This window comes from Takifugu rubripes, chromosome 16 (assembly GCF_901000725.2).
Source record: "Takifugu rubripes chromosome 16, fTakRub1.2, whole genome shotgun sequence".
NCBI lineage: Eukaryota > Metazoa > Chordata > Actinopteri > Tetraodontiformes > Tetraodontidae > Takifugu > Takifugu rubripes.
The window spans coordinates 10,370,450-10,391,826 of NC_042300.1; the positions used below are offsets into that span (position 1 = coordinate 10,370,450).

The window sequence follows — 21,377 nt, forward strand, 5'->3', positions numbered from 1 at the left end:
GCAACTTTATGACATTTTTATTTTAATACAAAATAAATGAACTGCTTACATTAAGAAGCCGGGGCAGTATAATTCAGCGTCAAAGGCCAGTTGCAGTTGACTGCAGATTAACGATAAATAGAAAAAAAAAAAAAAATCAAGCAGCAAACCAACAACAAAATCCAAAGGCCCGAGCTGTATACTGTCTAATATTAAACATCAGACATTGAGAGGATGATTAGTTGGTGTTATTATGACTGCAGCTCTTTCCGGAGCAGTTTTATGTTGACTAAGTGGAACATCAGATTAAACTAATTCAAAGGACGAAGAGGTAGAGTTTAATCTGGAAACGCTAGAAGTTTGTTTGCAACCACTGCAGAGGCAGGTGAGAAGCAAAGAAAGCTGGCCGCTGTCTCATGTCCATCGACTCTTTGTGTTCATTCAAGCACAATTACAATTATGGTGCACATACATTTTGTCTACATTGAGGATAAATACAGATCAGGTTCAAATGTACTACAACACGACTGGTTGAATCCCTCAGCCTGTGATTCCATCAGTCAAAAATTCACGCCAACCACCGACCTACCGGAAATCTGGATGTCATCAAAGGGAAATACAGCCAAAATCTGGAGTTGAAAGAATTTCAGATAATCAGATTGAAATGTCTCATCAGGTGGAAAATACTGCTGACTGTCAGAATACGGCAGAAACGACCCTGTTTGGCAGCTTATCTGAAATTTACAATTCTTATTTAATATGTGTAAATCTTATTTTTCAATAAACTGGGGGTAAAGGATGGCACTTTCTCTATCATGCAATAAAATCCAAAGGGATGTTACAAAGAAAAAGCCTTCCCCAAGTGCCCCCAAACAGGGCCATGGATTCTAGCCTCAGCAACGGCCTAGAGATTTAGCCCTCGCCCTCACTTACGTCCTCGTTGCCATCGGCCAGATCCAGCGCCGTCTCATCCTCCATGTTGCGCAGCATTGTGTCAGCGCCAGACTGGCAGAGGATGGTGGCGATGGAAGCGTCCCGTCTCCCCACCGCGAGGTGCAGGGGGGTGCAGCCGTTAAACATGGCAGTGTCCACATTGGCCCCCCTGCTGAGCAGCAGCTTCACCGACGTGATGTCGCGCAGCTCGACGGCAAAATGGAGAGCCGTTTTCCCGCTCGTTCCTTCCTGTGATGGACACAGATGGAAAACAATGTGGTGAAATTCTACACCGGATGAGCAACACCGCGAGAAGACAATTTGAGACTGAAGGATCGCTGGTCGAGGTGGCAGATTATGGACTGTGGTTCTGGTTAGAGAATCAAGGCGGGTGGAGAGAGAGGTTTGAATTGGTCTGGTTGACGGGGTGAACAAAGGGATAGTAGTAAAGGCTGCACAGTGTAGGAGCTTTGTGATCAAAGCCTCTTGGCTCTGGTCTTTTGGAAATCAAGGAAGTCCTGCAGGTCCTTGACGATCAGTGTGCATGTCATCCTATTCCTGCAGGGGGCTGTGGGGCTTTCATACACATTTGCTGGCAGCAATTTGGTTTGCCTGGTTTTCTTGTATTCATTTTGCATCCTCTGACTCAAGTAGGAGGAGCTGAGGAAGAGGAAAAACAAGTAGAAGGCATGGCTGTGTCTGAGGCTGAGTGATATCTTTGGCCCGTGACTTAAACCAAGAGGAATGTCTGGGGTAGTTTCTGGTCTCACAACCCTGTTCCATCCTATCACTAGAACATTATGAGTGTCCAAAGTGCCTGGCCCTATCATAACTCAAATCTAATTATGACCCCATGATTCCCACAGGCAGCCATGAGGTCAGATCATACAGTATCACTATCAGCAATGCACAGGTGCAGATTTACAGTCAGAGACACAACTTTGGGACCAGTAAACACACTCTGAGTGGGAGGAACCTCACTGCAGCAACTCCATTATGCCCCGGGGCAGTCATACTAATTATTTGATTCCAAAAAAATGTTAGAAGAGACAGTTTGTGTTATCTCATGAGGGGTCAGTCAGGTGAGGTGAGTCAGAGTAGTGTCCAAAACGCAGGACAAAGCAGATGAGGGTCAGGTTTCCTGAACTGACCTGAATATTCAGGTTGGCTCCTTTTTTTGCCAGGTCAGATATAATCTGATGGTGCCTGTTCAGTGCAGCCAGGTGAAGACAGGCAAGACCTGCAAACAAGCCACAAACTCTTTAAATGACAAACTTTGGTTAGAGAGGTCCTTGAGCATTTAGTCTTCTCACCTTTCCAGTTCTGGGTCTCGAGGACTGGCGCCAGCTTGCTCGGGGACACGTGTTTGGTCATCTCGCTAGCCGTCTCTACCTGGCCTTGCTGACAGGCCACGTGGAGCGCTGTGTTCCCATCATGGTCCTGCAGCTCCAGGCTAGCCCCTTTCTCCACCAGCTCCCTCACCACCCGCGTCAGGTTCAGGTAGGTCGCCAGGTGCAAAGGGCTCTGCAGATCACCCAACAAAAACCTGTAATGTCTTCAGGACTTTAGAACAGATCTGCCTGATTTTGTTAGATATTTACGGAGGAAAATATCTTCTGCGTATAAGTGGGACTTAGAAAACCCTCACTACCGAATGTTCGAGATTCCGTAATGACAATTACAGTTTGTTGTTTTAACCCTGATGTTCTGCTTCACCCAGGCTTCTGGAGAACAGTGAACAGGCATTTACCTGTTGCATCCAGCGGTTGGCTCAACTCAGAGAAGGAAGGAAAAAAAATTTCAACAGAGAAAGTGGAAGCTACACTTTCCAAGACAAACAAGCCTTGCAGTCGCACCAAATTCCCCTATGTCGAGGGTTGTGTGGGTGAATAACTGGATTGTTTCATGGCGACACTCCTCGTTTTTAAATTTGACAGAATCAAAAAGAAAGCCAAACTGCGTCAGTCCAACGCACAACAATCTGGCCAAAAAAGGTCACAGGGATGCATCATCATTCAGTCTGATGGCAAATGAGTAAATCTGGGACGTGAATGAATCCAGTGGTGACATCTTAGAATGACTACAGCATGAAATTAAGACACAAAATGGAGTCAGATCTGACTCACAAGAGAAGTGCTGAGTCTGATACTCAGATTTTTACTTTCAACAGGTGTGACTGTGCTCAGTTTCACTTTGGTCTCTGCACACGCCAAAGAATTGGTCTGACCTGTCGAGAGGCTGAAACAATTCCTAGACCCACAGCCATACAAGGACCTCCTCTCTGTGATTCTATTTCTACAGGAGTTAGAGGAGGGGATTTTCCACTCAAAGCCCCCAAAAAGCTGCCACTGGAACTACCCACAGTGGCGTCTCTCCCAATCTGCACATAAAGAGGAACAACAATTCTCTAGAAGTACAAAGGTAAAATAATAATGGCAACGTTTCCAAAAACAAGCTAGCGACTGAGGGGAAGTCACTGTGGAGCAAGAAATTCCAATAGAAGCTGCTGTGTAGCGAGGAAGAGGCATGTCAGGCTCACCTGGTACAGGTTGTTTTGGATGTCCAAGACATTTTTTGGAAACAGCTGGATCAACTGTTGCGCAATGAACTCTTCTTCATGGATGATTGCTAAATGCAGGATTCTACAAATGTAAAAAAGGAAGACAGAGACCTTCAGCGTTAGTGTCTGCAAATGCTTGCAGCTGTGCATGATCTTAAATTGAGCAATCCCTCCTCCCGAAAAGCATCCGAGTTGAGTAACAAAGACAAAAAGCCCAGAACGTTGCTTCACAATTCTTCTGTATTTATCTTAGCACACTACCTCAAATTGTAATATTATGTGGGTGGAAAGCAGATGGTTGACATTGAGTAATATACTGTGCAGTTGTAGTGAAGGCGCAGCAGGTCACAGACACGAGCTGTGAAGACTGCCTCTCCGTAGAGGTCAACCCGGAACCCTTACGAAAACAGCACAACAAAAATACAAACCTCAAAACCCGTCTTACGAGTCGGGGCAGAGAGATGTGTACCAAGAGCAGGAAATGGAACGATGCAAACAACACTGGGTTTGTGCAAAGCTCATGCAGATTTGATTCAACCGGGGCTGCTAATACGGACGCCTCAAAGGGCAACGCTGCATTTTTGTCTCATCGCAGGACAGCCGCCACCGACCCCCTGCAGAGACAGACAGCGGGGGATCAAACGGCCCCACAGGCAGAACGCACAGCTGTCTGCCTCCGTGAAGTCAATCGCTGCTCATTTACATTCAAACCACCAAGTGTCCCTATATATTCTCATTTTTACGAGTCTCTCTTAAGACCGTAATCGCAGCAAAGGATTAGAATGACGCCATCACTGACATATACAGATGCGTGTGCCATACGCCCCAACAGAGGTGGATTTTTTACATTTTTCTGCACAGAAGTGAAAACATGTTCAACAATACATAAAAGGACACAAGTTCAAACAGATACATCAAGTCATTTCCCCGATCAAAGCTGGACTAAACAAAGCGCAACGTGTTTTGACTATAATGACAAGAGAATTTAAAGTATCTCGACGTTGGCAGAGCCCTCTCAGCTGAGATGCCCGCTGATGAATATCTTTGCCCTTTGGCTTACAGTTGCATTTTGATAATGAAGCCATGTGACCTTAAAAGATATCAGAGAGAAAACAACATGTTGGCATAATAAACCGCTGCGGTCCGTGTCAGAACACCCATGGCTCATACTGGATTTTTTTTTTTCTTCTTACACCAGACATGACTGAACACACTGGGCGGATAAGTGAGAAACTCCCAGTGGCAAGAAGCACTTGAGACAAATAATGACCATTTCTGAATGTGAGGTCAGAGAAACCTATAAACGAGAGTCATCAACTACAGGGCATCGTCAGGGTCAGCTCACATGTGCAAATACCCTCTGTCCAGAACAATAAGTGATTAAGAGCCGTGCAGGGTACCGCCTCACAGCATGCACTTTGTGCGGTGCGTGGGGAAGTCCAGGCCATATCTGTTTCACTTCTCTTTTCCAATACAGCAGCGCCATCCACATTCATGACAAGAACAAGGCTCATCAAATACAAGTGGCTGGTGTCACACCATCGTGAATTCCCCCTTAAAACCAGCATCATGGAGGAAAAGAAAACGACCCAAATTCAATGCCATTTAAAGTTCAGATCAGAGTAGGGTTAGTTAACTTCATACAAATTCCATTCTATAGATAAATAACTTTTTTTTTTTTTGTTCCATCTATAAAATGTCTCTGTTTTGAGTTTAAAACCTCAATTACATCCAATATGATGTTCGTTCATTACGACAGGCTCCAAATCTTCTGAAGTGGTACATTTGGGTTCTTTTCTTCCATGTTTGTAGGGAAACTATTTTTTTTTACTAACAGTGGAAAATAAAAGCAAGTCAAAACGGAGGAAGTTTAAGTCTTATCTGCACGCCTGAGCTGAGAGCGTGCAGAAGCAATAAGATACCATTAAAAGAAGCAACTTACGTGTCTCCGTCCTCGGTGATGGTGGTGAGCAGGTTTTCCTCCTGTTCTGACAGTTCGCAGTTCTGGGCTTGCTCCTCTTTAGGGCTGGAAAGCTTGCAGCCCCCCACGACGTCTGACAGACTGTCCACCGTGATGGACGAAGAGCCGTAGGATGAGTCCAAGCGCTCCTCCGCGGTGGAAAACTTGGCGTCCCCGGGCTCGGTGCCGAGACTCTCCCTGGGTTCTTCCGACTTCAGGATAGAGCGGTACGAGTCAATGCCCGAGTCTATGCGGTTCTCCTCCAACAATTCATCTTTCCTGCAGTTGTCGCTCGCCATGGCGGTGCTGGGTCTGCTGCTCCGGCCTGTTGCCGAGAGTTTACAGGATACGAGAGCGCCTCGTCGCCGCTTGGTGCTCGGCGAAACGACCGAAGAAGAGCCCGCTGACGCCTGAAGAAACCACCGCTCCTTCGTGAAACCAAAGGATAGAGCCGCCGCGTTTCATGCCACTGGCCGAGCGCACACCATCCAACAGCAACGGGCCTCTAGTGTCGTATCTGTTGGAGGGCTTTAAAAGAAAGTTTGACCTGAAGTTACTACAACACAGTGTGGCTCAGTTTTGTCAGAAATAGTCGTACAAAGGCGACCAACCGTCTACATATCCGGTTAGAGAATGCGCTCCGGGCTGAGAACATCTGAGCAATGTAAAGCGATAAGGGGAAGCGCTGACATTCTGTTTTTGTCACGCGGGGATTCCCCAGCGCGCGTGAAGACAACGCGCTCCCCTACCGGGTGTCAGGTTCCGGTAGCCTATTGCCAGAACGGAAGTCGAACCTTCAAAAGAAAACGATTTAAATCTAATATAAACGGATCATTTGGACTCTGATTCGCGATAACAATTCGAAATGTTGAAGTGGTTGGATGAATAAATAAAACGAAGCCTTTTAAAATTACATCCGAACCATGTTTGTTTTTTGTTATTTCAAAAAAAAAAAAAGTGATTTAAACGTAGTTCATATGCGGAGAATAAAATTCCATCCACTGCATCGATTTATTTTAGTGGATGTTATATTATGGTAGTGGTGTCACACAATAAAGCCCAAATTGTAACACACGACAAACAAAAATAACATAACAAAGTATGTTTAAGTTACTGTAAAAAATATTTGGGGAAATATATTTCAACTAATTACATTTTGCGTTTATAAAAAGGGTAATTAATAAACATTGTGAGAAGTATTTTACATTTGAAATGCACTGTAGCCCATTTAGACTGAAATTAAACATTCAGTGATTTCAGGATTGGATTTTGGCAGACCTAATATGGAAATGTTTCTTTTTTCCAATACATGCAAACCAAATGTGCATCAATATATATTTAAATCCTGCTCCCAAATTTGAATGTCAGGGAATTAGTGGTTAGATTAAAGAATGGATATACAGTTATTAACATAGTTATTATTCACTACCAGAGGCCACTTCCTGTGGAGCCGCAGAAGCTGAAGTTGTTTTATAGATTTTCATAATTCTATTCATCAGTTTTTCCAGTTCAGCTTTGTCTTTTATTGTAAAGTTCATATGGGCATTCAAGTTTCTAGATTGGGTCTCGATTTGATTGTTATAAAGACACGGTGAAGCTCCGACAGTGATTGTTCTGACTGGTGTTCTATGAATATGTAAAAACTAGAGTTCCTGCTCTAGTTTGTGGTAACCTGTGAGCAGAATGGCAGATCATTTATCAGGCCCCGAAGTTTGGCTTTGGTTTTGTACAGCTTGTGACGGGCTAGCTCTCAACCCAAAGCGACCATATGCTACACACTGAAGCAATAACCTCCTGTCCATGTCGTACCATGCCAGGCCACTTATCGCTACCCTCTGGATGGAATACCTAAAATAATATTGCATGCTACACCCAACGGGTCACCCTTTCTTAATGGAAATGACAAGTGTGCACAGCCCCATATAAAACTGAACTGTACTTTAGCTGAGGTAGCTAAGCTATTTAGCTCAACCCTTGTGGTTAGATCCTATTAGCTTCCCCTTTGCCCGCATACATTATCAACATATCAGGAAGTAAGTCACAAAGATTTGAATAAAATTGGGCACATGTTTGTAATCCAGTAATCAGTCTGGTTTGGATAGTTTGGATGTGATGTGACTGGAATGTGAGCACATTTTAAACCCGAGCCAAACCCAAAAGCTTAATTAATTTATAAAATGCATTGATTAAATTATGCATTTGTGCATCCATGCTTTAAACAAGGGTTGCCGTTCTTGATTACTATATAATTTCTGATGTGTGGGGGTGGAATTCCTCTCAGCAGCTCCTTGGTGCTCTCTCCTCTTTATTTAGGCTACATTGTTGTGATGGGGTGGGTGCTCACATGTCCCCCTGCCTGTCGTCTTTGTCCTGCCTCACAGCTTCACCGGCTGCCATGGACACTGCCTACAGGGAGAGCAGCTGACTGCCGCCTTTGTCATTTCCTATAACACCACATGCATCCCTTGCATCAGTTTTCGCAGCATCTCCAGACAATGCAAGGCGGACAGACCCAGTTTTGCGCGTTTTCATCATGCACAATGATTCAAATAGGCGATCCCCGGCGACGCCTGCCCACCTGGAGGATGCTGGGACGATTCTGAGCGTTTCCGAATGTAGTTTCTTCTGGATGTTTAACAAAGGGTTTTTTTGTGTTTTTATATCGCACTCTAAATTGGAGCTACCTGATCCCATGTCCCGGTTTGAACACTGTTGTCATCATGTCCCCGCCATCGGCTGCAACTGCCAGTGAAAGCAGCACCAGCCCCACCACCGTTCCCGAAGAGGAGTCGGAGAACCCCCGTGGGGAGGTGAGGACATTGTTTTCAGTGTGCAGGCTATATTTCCCCTTTCCTTATCCAGGCGCAACAACACTGTGATTATTAGTGCCCATTTTAGTTATGGCAATGGAAAATGTCAGCTTTCTGCATTGTTTTTCTGTGGTTGTGGTTGAAATTGAGGAAATTTCATCGCGATAGTTCTCCTGAATAAAAATTTAAAATATAAATACCAACCTGTTTGTCCAAGCGCGCCTCCGAGGACGTGAACGTGCATGGGTGTACTTTTCTTGTCTGAAGCGCTTGCAAAATGACGCCAACCTTTGTGGGGCCTGGGGAACAGACCTCAGGGGGAGAAGGCAAATCAAAATAAAAGCAGAGCATTTGTTGTGCTCTTTTATTTGTTTATTTATTTATTTATTTTATTTAAGTAATCTTGTTGCATGACTTTTAATTCTCCCTGCACTTCAGATATTGGATAAGTTACATATCTATTACACAAGAGGGGTTTTATGTAACCTGATCTTGTTATTCCAAGACGTGAGTGGCACATAGTCATAAGCACCACAACACAAAGTCATCATCTCTCAAGATGGGAAAAATAATGATGTAATATCAATTACATATCATGAGAGGATAATGGTGATTGAGGGGGTGTTGTCCTCTATCCCATTTGAAGGCCTATTATTAGCTGTTACTGTTGAACCTGGACTTTTCTCTCAACCACCAGGAAATACAGACATGCAGGTTGAAGCCCAACAAAGTAAAGATTTGTCAGTCACTTCCTTCCTTTCTTGCTAACATGGCTAATCTTTCACCAGGATTTCTGGTGGTCCATGGGTCGAATAAAGTGTGGCGGGCGGCTGCACATACATAATAGTTGCTGGGTACATTTCATAAATGTGTAGTTTTGTGTGTGCAGGACATAAAACTGAGTAAATGATCAGTCTGCTTTGTCCTAATTGGGGTATTTTAGCGTGAATCTCTTTTAGCCTGCAGAGTAGCTTCACATTAACAGGAAAACTGAGGGCCAAGGCAACCAAGGTGGTGAGGATCATTATGGAGATAAGACATCAATTATTCATGCTTGTCTGTCACTCATAGTGCACATACCCGCCATATGACACTCAATGCATCCCTGCAGTGATGCAGGTTGTTTGTGGTCGCTTGTTTGCAGGCTTTGATCGATGTAAGCGATGGAGAGGAGAACTCTTCAATTATCGCCATCAGCATGATCTTTAATGGGGATAAGTAGGCAGGGTGTGACACGTCCTTTAAACAACGATCTCTGAAAGCACTGTGGTTTTTCTAGGGGCTTCTGAATGCATGCCACCTTTGTGTGGTTGTGTTCCCAGTAGGCGTGACTAGCTCTCGCACGCGGACGCCGGCAGCATCCCGTGGTGATAAAAGATGGCCCCAGATTTATGCTGCCAGTCACACAACAGCTTTTTTTTTTTTTTTTTAAACCCTGGGAGGTTTGGCATTAATGGTGCCGTCTGTTATACCCATCTTGAATTAGTCCTGTTTTTGACATAAAATGTCCCATTATAAACAAACTGTCGCCACTGATTCACAACAACCGGTGAATTAATCACGTCCTGTAATCAAAACAGTGATTCTGTTGATTTTCCCAAGCACAGGCCAAGACACATGAAATTAGCTTCCAGCTCATGCATAAAGGATGCAGAAGCACTTAGAGTGCAGAATAATTCCGTCAATATTTTATATGCATGTGCCATTACTCCAAGCATAGATTTGGGACACTCCTAAGCTCAACAATTTAATTATCCAACAATATAGTTGTAATAATTCTATAAATAACCTGGTCGTTGTAAGTTTTCACGAGTTCGTTTTCTGTGTTATTTTGCAGCAGCGGCCTCAAAAACAAACCCTGAGCAAAACCTTGTGCCAGGAAACCCACTGGAAATGCCTGCTGCTCTCCCTGCTGATGTACAGCTGTATCGGGGTGATGGCCTGGTGCCAGCTGACCACCATCACCCGCCTCTCCTTCGACAGCGCTTACAAGGGGAAATCCATGATGTACCACGACAGTCCTTGCTCCAACGGCTACATCTACATCCCCCTGGCTTTCCTGGTCATGCTCTACGTGGTCTACCTGGTGGAGTGTTGGCACTGCCACACCAGGAACGAGCTGCAGTATAAGGTGGATGTGGACAGCGTGGCGGAGCGGATCCAGCGAATGCAGCAGGCCATGCCGTGCATCTGGTGGAAGGCCATTAGCTACCACTATGTCAGAAGGACGCGGCAGGTGACACGTTACCGCAATGGAGACGCTTACACCACCACACAGGTGTACCATGAGCGAGTCAACACCCACGTGGCTGAGGCAGAGTTTGATTATGGCAACTACGGCGTTAAGGACATCTCCAAGCTCCTGCTCGGCCTGGAGGAGTTCCCCATCACCAGGCTGAGGTTCACCAAGTGCTTCAGCTTCGCCAACGTGGAGTCAGAGAACTCCTATCTGACGCAGCGGGCTCGCTTCTTCACGGACAATGAGGGCCTGGATGACTACATGGAGGCCCGCGAGGGGATGCACTTGAAGAATGTAGACTTTAAGGAGTATATGATTGCCTTTTCTGATCCTACTCACCTACCCTGGTATGCATCAAACTCAACCTTCTGGGCGGCAGCTGCTTTCACCCTGTCCTGGCCTCTGCGTGTGCTAACAGAGTACCGCACTACCGTCGTACACTACCACATAGAGAAACTGTTTGGCTTTGACTACATACCAGTAACACCGTCTGAGGAGCGGCCATATTGCCGACGCATCCCTCGGGTCAACACGATTGACAGCACAGAACTGGAGTGGCACATCCGCTCCAATCAGCAGCTGGTTCCCAGCTACTCAGAGGCGGTCCTCATGGACCTGGCCCAGCTGTCAGGGACCTCGAACAGGTACTCAGGAGGCTTCAGCAGCTACAGGCAGAACTGTGAGCGCTGCCACCGTACCATCAGCAGCTCTTCCATCTTCTCACGCAGCGCCCTCAGCATCGGCAACACGGGGAGCCCGCGCATTCCCTTCAGCGCCAGTCGCTTCTCAATGGGGCGGCTGCACGGTTCCAGGCGCAGCTGCCTGTGGAGGAGCAGCGGCAGCCTGAACGAGCGGTCGTGCCCCTCAGAAAGCACGCGCTGTCTGTCAGATCAGCCAACCAGTGAGGAAAATCCTCCAGACTACCAGGACGCGCTCTATTTCCCGGTGATCATCGTACACCGCAACGAAGGCTGCGTCAACCACGATCACCGCTCCCTGCACAGAAACGGATCCTGCGTGGAAACTTCTCTGTGACCGATCGGATCATGGTACAGGAACCGAGGCTAGTATCAGGCCAGCACCGACATCTGCTTTTGCAGAGGGAGTTATGTCGGTGAGAATGGAGAACCACTCGACCTTCACGACTCGACCTGTTAGTGCCACAAGAGGCCTAAATGAATAAATATTGCAAAATTTAGACAAATGTCATGTGACTCTTTGGAAAATCCCAAATTGCTTATAAAGGGCAACAAACATTGGACTCTGTTAAACCTTTGCAAGTGACTGGGTGGTTTAAAGCTGACTGTGCAAGTCAGAGTTTACGAATACTCCGCTTACAAGCCTGTCACATGGAACGAAACATCAGATGGAGTCATATGAAGCGAGCTGAAATTAGCGTCACTACAGATATCACAACATAGTCAGTGAATAATTTATTACGGGGGTGGAAATGGACCTTCACGCGCTTTCGTATTTGCTGTCAACTGTACATTTTGTATAATGCCGAGATGACCACTCAGCAAACTCACTGTAATATCAGTAGACCCATGCCTGTTCTATAAACGTTTTTTTCATTTCATATTGGCCATATTTATAATCAGCCTACCTCGTTCTTCAAGTGCCTAGTGATCAACTGTCACTAATAAACTACTAGCATAACTAAAGTCATTTCATCTAGATGTTTCCTTTAGAAATGGTGAATTTAAGCCCTTGGTATTAACATTCAACACGCCGACTGCTGCTGCTGCTGCTGATGTATATCTAGAGACAGCCTGAGAGCCAGCCACCAAAGATGCTGGAAATAGTCGGAGGCCTGGATTCACTACTGATAATGTCAGATTTAATAGTATGACAGAATTAGTTTAAAGGAATTAAAAAAAAAAAAACAGGCCCCCTATGCACGTTAGATCCGAGGGGAATATTAACTAGAAAAAAAGGCAAAAAGTACTTTCCAAACCTTAACTCATACAAAATTACACTAACAGGCTAATGGATAGATGAAAGCAGTATATATTGGTCATCTAATTATGCAAATGAGAAGTAATAAAAGTCCCTATAATGGTAAATGTCAGTTACACAAATGAAACCACTGCAAACACAGTTGGATGCAGGGTAAAACAAATGTCTTTTTTTGGTCATTTTTTTTTAAGACTGCAAGTCATGACTGGTTCCCCGAATGCACGTGTTTGTGCACCGTGCATAAAATGTAAAAACGTCCCTAAATAAAGCCCAAAACTCCGCTCGAGTTTTAGGAGAATTGACGCAGCAGCCAGTTTCACACTGACACCACATTTCTCATTAGCTGCGCGGCATTTTGATGTGGCTGCAGTGTGAGAACCAAACTTAATAGTCATTTAGGAAGGAAAAGCCTTTCCCAGCACAAGGCCAAATGACGGTGACGAGAAAATGAAATCCTTCATTTCAGGCAAAGCGAATTCACGACTCGACAGTTTTATACTGTAATAATGGCCGTCGTCATGCAAAGCGCTGAGCCCTTCATCTTTCGTTTGCCACAGCCAAGAACGCTCTTTTTTTTAATTGTTTTTTTGAATTTTCCGGACAGTAGAAGGGATTCCTAATTTAGCTGGAGATGCTGTTGCCGTGTCTCCTGCTGATCTCGCACACTTGGAGTTAGGGAGCAAAATGAATGCAAAACCCTTTGACAGACTAAAGATCAGGAGCACAGAGCTACAAATGCAACACACAGCTGACTGTTAAATGTGATGGCTGATTTAAAGAAATTCAGTCTTGTCATATACTGTAGGTCATACTTGTATGGACTAGAAAAACGTAGCATTAGCTACACTACTCCTGTTCTTTAAATACCTTTAGCAGGTATGTGAAAAACAAAACACAGGTATGTATTCTCACAGCACCACAATGTTGCCTTGTTACATAAGACTGAATACCAAAACTGTGTATCAACCTGGCTCTTTAATAAACTGATTACTCACAAATATGTGTCAGCGGTCACTGTGATAGTTGTGCTTCATGGTATTTAAAACTATTACTGTAGTATCTTTCCTCCATGAGGGTTAACGGTGCTGTTGAACATTAAAAGCGGCGCCGTGGCTCAGAGCGAAGGGCGGAAGTGGGTGGGGTGGTTGTGTTTTGAGCCGACACCCCATCAGTTTGAATTAACTTACAGAAACTAGGAGATGTTGGGTTTATGTGCAGGTTTATGCCAAATTTGACTGCGCTTACGAGCTCCCAGGCTCCAAAGACTTGATATCGCAGCGACATCGACCTCTGTCCTCTGATACGTGACCAGTAATTGTGTATCACACGTGAAGCTTTTCTTCTGGTTTTAATTGCTGCTTAGTTGGAACGTCTGCAGTATTCCTCTACCCCTCCAAATGCTGGTTGGACCAAACCACCTGCTTTATGGAGGAGGCACTTTGATCTTCGATCTCCGTCAGACGAACATCGCACTCTGTTAGGATGGTGTTGCAAGACAGCGCCGCTTGTAGTGCTTTTCCCCCATCCTACATGGACACACACACACACACACACACACACACACACACACACACACAGCCTGAGTGATCTGTGATCGTCTATGGTTTATTCCAGTCAGTGAAACTAGAGCAGAGTGAAGCTCAGAGGAGAAAATCAACCTGATCCACAGCATCTCTCAGGGGGGACCAACACTTCCATTATTGCATGTTTTCCAGACACGCTTATGAATCATTGAAAATGTCTCTATCTTATTCTGTCTGCTTCTTTTATACCAAGCCTTATACAGACTCAGTCATTGCTGCATAATATAGATTAGTTTGTCTCAGGATTCTAGCTGCAGCCGGTTTCCAAACATTTCCCTGGCATTAGATTGTATTAAATGATCACAGTTTGAGGGGGATTCTGCAGTTATACAGATCCTGACATGAGAAACCAAAGGCTGGCAGTAAAGATGCTGGAGTTACTCACCACGCCCAGCTTGTTGAAGGAGAGATTGATGCTCCTCAGGGTCTTATTCTGACGCAGCGCTTTAGCCAGCATCGCTGCAGTGTGCCCCGTCAGCTCATTGGCTCCCAGGTGGAGGTGACAGAGGCTGTCGTTCCTCAGCAAAGCCCCGGCGATGGCCTCGCCGCCCTCATCCTGCAGACAGTTGAGTCGCAGGTTGAGCGAAAGCAGGGTGCCGTTGTGTGACAAGGCCTGGGCTATAGCTTTGGCTCCCGGGTCACCGATACAGTTGTTACACATTTTCAGTGTCTCCAGTCTGCTTTTGTTGAGCAGTTGGCTGATGGCTTTGGCTCCTTTGTCTCCAATTAGGTTGTAAGACAAGTCCAGCTCCCTCAGGGATGGGTGATCCGACAGGTGTTTCACCAGCCTGCAGCACTTGTTGTCGTCCATGTGGCTCAGACAGACATGAAGAGTCTAGAGAAATGACACAAGTCATGATTAGCCGCTCGAAGCCTTCTGGAGCACAAGACACACAGCAGAACGGTTCTCATCCTGGACCCAAACGGTTGGGTTCAGACACCATTTTCTTGTGAGGCAGACAAAAATGTAATGTACAAAAGTGACTTATTTAGGTTTAGCCAAGGGCTCTGCTGTCATTTTAATGTAAACAGACTGACTCCAAAGCTTGGACGGTGCCAGAAACGTTCAGCTTTTCGCGATAGGCTGTAAAATGGGTCAGAAGCAGGAGAAACCAGAGATGTTGAACAACAACAAAGAGAGAGGCTCCGCAGAATCAGAGCTAGCATTCACCTTCAACGTCAGGCAGGACTTCAGGGCCTTGCCGAGGGACTCGCAGTCTCTGTCAGTGATTTCGAACAAGCTCCATTCAAAATTCATCCCGCAGTTCTTCACCTGGTACACCAAGTGGAGCTCTTCCAGGTTCGGCAGCTTGTGAAGCACGATGTTGAAATCAAAGTGGTCGAGGTAGGGTCCATCATGGTCTGGCTCACTTTCCAAATCCAAGTACATTTCCTCCCCCTCCTCCTCTTCTCTCTTCACCTTTACCACCTCCTTCTGGGGGTTCTTGATGGGCGGCAGGAGCTGGGAGATGTTCAGCCTCTTGATGTAGTTGTTACAAAGAGGAACTATGTTGAGGACGGTCGCCGGCTCCGTAACACCGGGGACAAAAAACTCAATAACATGCGCCATGTGCCGCTCAAAGAACATCCTCTTCCAGCTGTGGCCATAACAAGAGACGTCGCAGAAGTCCCACCGCTGCTCGCAGCATCTCCTCCAGTAGGCCCCATCGCTGATCAAATTGGCCGTGATGTGCAGAGGCAGAGAAGTGGACAGTCTCTCGTGGACAAAGTCTTTGTGGACAGGCATCAGCTGGTCATAGACGGGCTTTTCTGTGACAGATCAAGATTGCACACTTTACAAGCAATACTAAATGGCCAATGCTGCTTCTAAAAAAAAAGTGCGTTGACGGTTTGATTGGACCAGAAATCACACCCTGATAATTTGCCACTATTGTTTCGAGGCAGATGTTTGATAAACAGGGAACCGTATCCAGGCACCAGTCTGGGTCCTCAGCAAAGATCCTCCGCTTCATCTTTTTTGAGTGTTCAACAGGGGCAACGCTGCCGGGTGGGTTACAGGGGTTGAGATTGGTTGAGGTTTCCGCCCCTAGAAAGCAGAAATATCAACATTTGCCATTAAAACCTATCAAAATATATTTTATTAAAATTCATATATTTTTCCGTTCGGCTTTAGCATATAACATTCTCGTGATATTTTGTATTTGACCGGTTTTTAATTTAAATTTGACTCAATTAAGGCATGCGTTTAAAGGAATAAAAGCCTCACTGGCGTGTTGCAATGAGCAGATATTTAAAGTTTCAAAATTCCGACGCAGACCTGGTTGCGCTGGGCTTGTTTCCTGCGTCTCCTTGGTAACATGAAGAGGCAACACTGGAGACGTTATTCCGTCCTGAACTTCATCAGGCCTCGGAAGCTGCGTGTGTCCAACAGAAATGAAGAGGAAATTGTCAATATTTACTGGGACTGTAACACAACGGAGAGACTTTAAAAGACTTTAAAACAATCGTTTCTGTCGGGTCTGGTTCAGATCGAGAGCCAAAAGTTCCTATAGTTTGGAACGCATCATTTGGGCGCACTCTTGCAGACATCTGCAGCCGTGGCGTCCTGCTTCTCCTCCTCATCTCCCGTCACCCTTTCCACCTCCTTCTGGGGGTTCTTGGTGGGCGGCAGAAGCTGGGAGATGTTCAGCCTCTTGTTGTTGTTACAAAGAGCCACTATGTTGAGGATGGTCGCCGGCTCCGTAACACCGAGTCAAATGTCCTTTGTCGATAATGTCTTACCTCGGGCTTTTCCGATTTATCTTCCATAGTCGCCGACTGGTTGAAGTCAAAACTAGAGGGCAGGTATAATGGATAATAAGTTGTAATAAGATGCATTGAATCAAAGCCCCTTTTATCTCTGATCAATGTAAAATCAAACGATAATGCTTCTATGGATTCTCCAAAAAAGTGTCAAGGATGGGGCCATGATTTATTTTGGATGAGAAAAAGTGGACTGATTTAATCTTTTTCCCCATTAAAAGAACAGTAAAGCAGGCGCATTGTACTAAAGAAAACTGTTCTACGAGGTTCCCTCACCTCCTGGTCGGTGTATGCAACCATCATAAATTATGCAGTACCTGGATTCACGTGGGTGACGCCAGGTACAGGATTGGCTGATGTATCCAAGGTCGCTCCAAATGTGCTATGATGACAGAAGGAGAGGCCCAAACTGTATCCCCCAAGGGCTCCATCTCGGCCCTCCTTGTGTAATCTGGTCTGACAGACATGCGCTTTCCCCGTCCTCTGTTTTAAGGGACTGGCGTGACATTAGCCGTCCAGGAGGTAATCTCCCCCTCCCTGAGCTGCACTACCACAGCAGACTGCAGAAAGAATACCAAGAGTCAGGGCACAATGAACCCTGACTGGCCTTGTAGTGCACTTCAGCTGTCTCGTCATGCACCCAACCAGTTTTCAGTTGTTCATCCCGAAATTCTAATATTTTGGAACAGATCAAAAATCAAATACAGAAGACCTCTCTGATATGAGACTGGAGTATTTCTCCAGATGAGTTTGACATGGTTTTGTTCTGAAAAGGTTCCCCAAACACTTTTTTCATTATGTCCCATTAAAGACTAATTTAAAATGATTTTTACAGAATCATACCAGATTGGTGCCACAAAAAGTTAGTTTTCTATCAAAATATTTATTTTTGAGTAAACAGAAGCAGCTTTCTTTTTTACAATGAAATGTAGACAATGAACAAGCTCCAAATAATCCCATTATTCAGAGAATAAGCCCATGCACCACTGGCCCTTGTGAGTTTTACCTGCACCCCCCATCATTCCTGCCATAAAGCTATTAAAAATTTGCATCACAATGACAAGATCGAATGTTAAAGAGGGAAAGATGACACTTTAGTCCTTTTGCTGATGATAAAGACAAAAGTACTTCACAAAAACCAACGACATAGAAACAGTTTCTGGAGCCAGTTGAGGATTTTCCGTGCTCTCACATGAAGCTCAATAAGTCCACTTCCTTTTCCTGCCCCGGACTAATCCTCTGACTCATCGCAGCTTTCAAGAGAACAGATGCTGAAGGGGCTGGAGTCCAGATGGATGCTGCTGTCGATGGTCACCAAGCTGTATTCGCTGTCGCTGCTCCAGCTGCTGTCCAGCGTGTCCTCGTTTTCGCCGTCACTGATCACCATCACCTCAGCGGAGTCAGGTTCTGCCCCACGACACACACGCGAGAACAGCGAGATCAGTAACACTGTTGGCCAACACCTCAAAACACACCTTCCCTCTAATTTAGCCTAAAATATTACCAAGTCCTACCTCGGTGCCGCACACTGTTGGATTTAGCTCCTTTGCTGAATACAATATTAGTTTTCCACAAAATGGGAGAGAAAGAGAACATGATTGAGCCACTGTGGTGCCCTCTTATGTCTGACCTGCTCCCAATGCTTCTCTGATGCACAACATACTATTTAGGAGTATTTATCTAATAGTCTCTGAACGTCATGGCAGCAGGAAGCTGCTGGTCTGGTTTTCAGACGGACCAAGGCTGCACGCCTTTAAGCCATCGTTAAGGCTTTCTTTTGCAGCCTCCTGACATCAGGATAATAAAGTAGCGATCCCTACAGTTTCTTTCCATTTCATTTAAAAAAAAAAGAGGTTGTATTTGACGCACCTCTCACCTTTCCGCTCAGCAATAAGTGTCTGCCGCCGCGCCTTCATGTCCAGGCTGAGGTTTTCCACCATGCTGTTGATGCAGTTGTCCAGAGCCAGGCAGCGGGTCTGAGAGAGGATGGCCTGTCGGCAGATGGGGCACTCGTCTTTCTTTTTCCGCCACTGCTTGATGCAATAACAGCAGAAGCTGTGAGCACAGTTCAGGATGACTGCCTGCATGGACACAGAATAAACACGTTGGTTTTCTGCTCTCCCGTGTGACTGTTCCCCAATCAGGCTTGTAGTCTCGCCTCAATGAAGAGCTCGGAACAGATGATGCACTGAAGCTCGTTTTCCAGAACTTCAGTCACTTGTGTCACCACCTCTTCCTTCTGGGCGCACGCCTTTTCTTTTTCCTCCTGGAAATATTACAAAAAGTAAATCAAAATGAATGCAAAAATAAAAGCGGCGGCCTCGGAGTAGTGCCGATCCAAGTACCAACGTACCTTTGTTACTTCAAGTTCTTTATTTTTGGCAAAGAGAATTTCTTCATAGGCTTGCCGGGAAAGGGCGAGTTCATCGATTACCTTTTTTTGCTAACAGAAAAAAAATATACATCACAAATTCTGACATGTGTTACATCACAGCTGCTGCAACATTCTGTGCTCTGGCTGTTTGCACTTGTGCTGGAACAAGAAATGAATAGTGTATGAGGCACACCTCTTGTAAGGCATCCTGTAGCTTTTTCTTCATCAGCTTCTCTTCTTGCTGCGTTTTCTGTGCCTAAAAATTGCGACCGCATTAGCTGAGGTGACGCTGAATCATCCAAACTGCATTTGGCCTGTTAGGCACCATTGTGTGACAATCGCTCACTTCTAGCTGCTGTTGAGTTTGGCTGAAAGACCTCTCCAGCGCCTCCATCTGGTGCATCTTAGATCTGAGGGTCTCGAGCTGAGCCTGCAGCTCCCTGACCTGCACTTCTCTGAGAGGGTCGGTCTGCTGAGGCTCCTCGCCCAGCGATTCTACCTGTTTCTGGGTACTGTCCACCTGCCGCCTCAGAATCAGGATGTTCTGGCTGTACCTGCACGCACAAAGTAGTTCAACTTAGAGATCATCACAGTATTTATACAACAGGTCATTGGTTCTATCAAACTGTCTTACGTCTGCAAGTTGTCTGTATCACACAGGATATGAGAGGGCTGGTCCACTTCCTGGGCTCCTCTGCTGGCTCCACATTGTTGTGTTTGGATGTGACCGAGCTTTTGTTTGCATTTCACCGGTGATAAAGGACACGCTTTTGCAAAGGTTTTGCCTGCCGAAGAGCACCGGTAAAGCTTGGGCTTTGAGGTGGATGGCTCAACTTCTTCCACCACTAACTTTCTCTTAGGTTTCTTTGGAAGGATGACTACTTTGGGGGAATCTTTCGGTCCCTTTAGGAAAAACTCTTTAATGTCTTTGAGAGGCCGTTTTACAAGAACGTAGTTAAACTCCACCTCAGAACCAATGATGGGAACCCCAAGTTGTATGGAGTCTCCAAGCTTCAGCTGATGGGCTTCCTCAGCAGGTATCCGGCTTCCGTTCACCCAAACTCCATTAAGACTCTGGTGAAATAAAAGATCTAAGTTTCATTTCCAAGCAGAGGTAATATTATGCTTGAATGATAGGGACTATTTGAGCATTTTAAAATCCAAATCAACCACCATCATTTCTGATTGGATGTTTAAAAGTTACTGAATAAATTCCAAAGGGGACAGATGAAGAACAGACCAAGATGAACTTGGTTTCACTGCTGATGCACACAGGTGAACCCAGGTAGGGAAGACATAAACTAGGCATAATAAAAATTAATATGTAATATATTTCCCACCTGTATTCATGGGTTTTTGTCATGCAATGCTGATCATAAATTTGACCACCTTCTTGTCCGTGACTGTCCACTGGCCATCGTCCCTTTGTCTGAAGGTGCAGTGGAGTCTGGAGATCATCAGAGGACAACTTGGGGACAACAACTGGTAGGTTACGTCCAATCCACGACCAACTGTTATCTGAACAGCCACAAAGTACAATTTTCATCGCTGTAGCTCTTCATATTTAATTAAAATTGTCATTCCCCAAGAACCTTCTCGGGAAATCCTCATACAATGTAAAATAAAACATTTCCCTCTCAAGACTTTAAGCAACTTTAAGTGCTAATTTCAACCGAAAGTCGCCAGCTAGCAATATTAGCATACTGCACCTCGGAGTTCTCGTAAAACCGGAGCCAGTCTGAATTTCTGCCGACTCTCATTAAACAAGACACATCCGAGTCTCCGTCGTCTTCCTCCTCAGCCACAGAAGAATTGGTCGCCACACTCTCCATCTTATTTTATGTTTTAGGGGTCTATTTACACCTGCAGCACCTAATGTTAAAGACCGTCCCCACATCCATATCCGAAATGGAAGGAGCAAACCGGAAACCCCTGGCTTGATTTCAAAATAAAATCACTAAAATAGTCGCCTAGATCGTTTTCAACTTTCATTTTTAGAAGATTCAGTTGCCACGAGAGTATTTTACGATACATGCACTTTTGAGTGATTTTTTGATTATTTTAATAAAATCATGACTATATGGAAATGAAAAGTAATATATGGTAAATAAATTAATTAAAAACTTTCTCTTTCTGGGTTCAATTGTAATATTTCAAATGGAACATCAACCTATTTTTAAAAAAATGTAATTGGTGAGTGTTCAAAAAATAAATTTT

At 45.1% G+C, this 21,377-nt stretch overlaps 4 protein-coding genes across 7 annotated transcripts; 1 reads left to right on the top strand and 3 right to left on the bottom strand.

Moving 5' to 3' along the window:
* nfkbie (nuclear factor of kappa light polypeptide gene enhancer in B-cells inhibitor, epsilon) lies at positions 1-6,203 on the bottom strand. Of its 2 annotated transcripts, XM_011612178.2 has the most exons (7): positions 6,044-6,203; positions 5,415-5,960; positions 3,452-3,554; positions 2,226-2,436; positions 2,064-2,152; positions 913-1,161; positions 1-608 (listed from the first exon to the last, which is right to left on the bottom strand). In XM_011612178.2, exons 2-7 carry the CDS (start codon positions 5,729-5,731, stop codon positions 540-542), a joined length of 1,038 nt encoding a protein of 345 aa, XP_011610480.1. In that variant the 5' UTR covers positions 5,732-5,960; positions 6,044-6,203; the 3' UTR covers positions 1-539. The 2 variants fall into 2 exon arrangements, with proteins under 2 accessions (XP_011610480.1, XP_003971845.1); XM_003971796.3 differs by having other exon boundaries at positions 5,415-6,194.
* A 1,567-nt stretch (positions 6,204-7,770) lies between these two features.
* tmem151ba (transmembrane protein 151Ba) lies at positions 7,771-11,782 on the top strand. The gene is made up of 2 exons (XM_003971797.2): positions 7,771-8,242; positions 10,080-11,782. The coding sequence occupies exons 1-2, from the start codon at positions 8,153-8,155 to the stop codon at positions 11,514-11,516; spliced, it is 1,527 nt and encodes a 508-aa protein (XP_003971846.1). The 5' UTR covers positions 7,771-8,152; the 3' UTR covers positions 11,517-11,782.
* A 1,860-nt stretch (positions 11,783-13,642) lies between these two features.
* Positions 13,643-16,827, bottom strand: drc5 (dynein regulatory complex subunit 5). The gene is made up of 6 exons (XM_029849194.1): positions 16,766-16,827; positions 16,302-16,398; positions 15,897-16,070; positions 15,195-15,793; positions 14,409-14,858; positions 13,643-13,966 (listed from the first exon to the last, which is right to left on the bottom strand). Exons 1-6 carry the CDS (start codon positions 16,790-16,792, stop codon positions 13,826-13,828), a joined length of 1,488 nt encoding a protein of 495 aa, XP_029705054.1. The 5' UTR covers positions 16,793-16,827; the 3' UTR covers positions 13,643-13,825.
* An 822-nt stretch (positions 16,828-17,649) lies between these two features.
* On the bottom strand, positions 17,650-21,097 carry rnf8 (ring finger protein 8, E3 ubiquitin protein ligase). Of its 3 annotated transcripts, none has more exons than XM_011612179.2 (9): positions 20,870-21,096; positions 20,550-20,678; positions 19,795-20,234; positions 19,507-19,714; positions 19,354-19,416; positions 19,140-19,229; positions 18,945-19,052; positions 18,663-18,867; positions 17,650-18,193 (listed from the first exon to the last, which is right to left on the bottom strand). In XM_011612179.2, the coding sequence occupies exons 1-9, from the start codon at positions 20,990-20,992 to the stop codon at positions 18,018-18,020; spliced, it is 1,542 nt and encodes a 513-aa protein (XP_011610481.1). In that variant the 5' UTR covers positions 20,993-21,096; the 3' UTR covers positions 17,650-18,017. The 3 variants fall into 3 exon arrangements, with proteins under 3 accessions (XP_011610481.1, XP_011610483.1, XP_029705806.1); XM_011612181.2 differs by having other exon boundaries at positions 18,057-18,193; positions 18,656-18,867; XM_029849946.1 differs by lacking the exon at positions 17,650-18,193 and adding an exon at positions 18,259-18,335 and having other exon boundaries at positions 20,870-21,097.
* Positions 21,098-21,377: the final 280 nt, after the last annotated feature.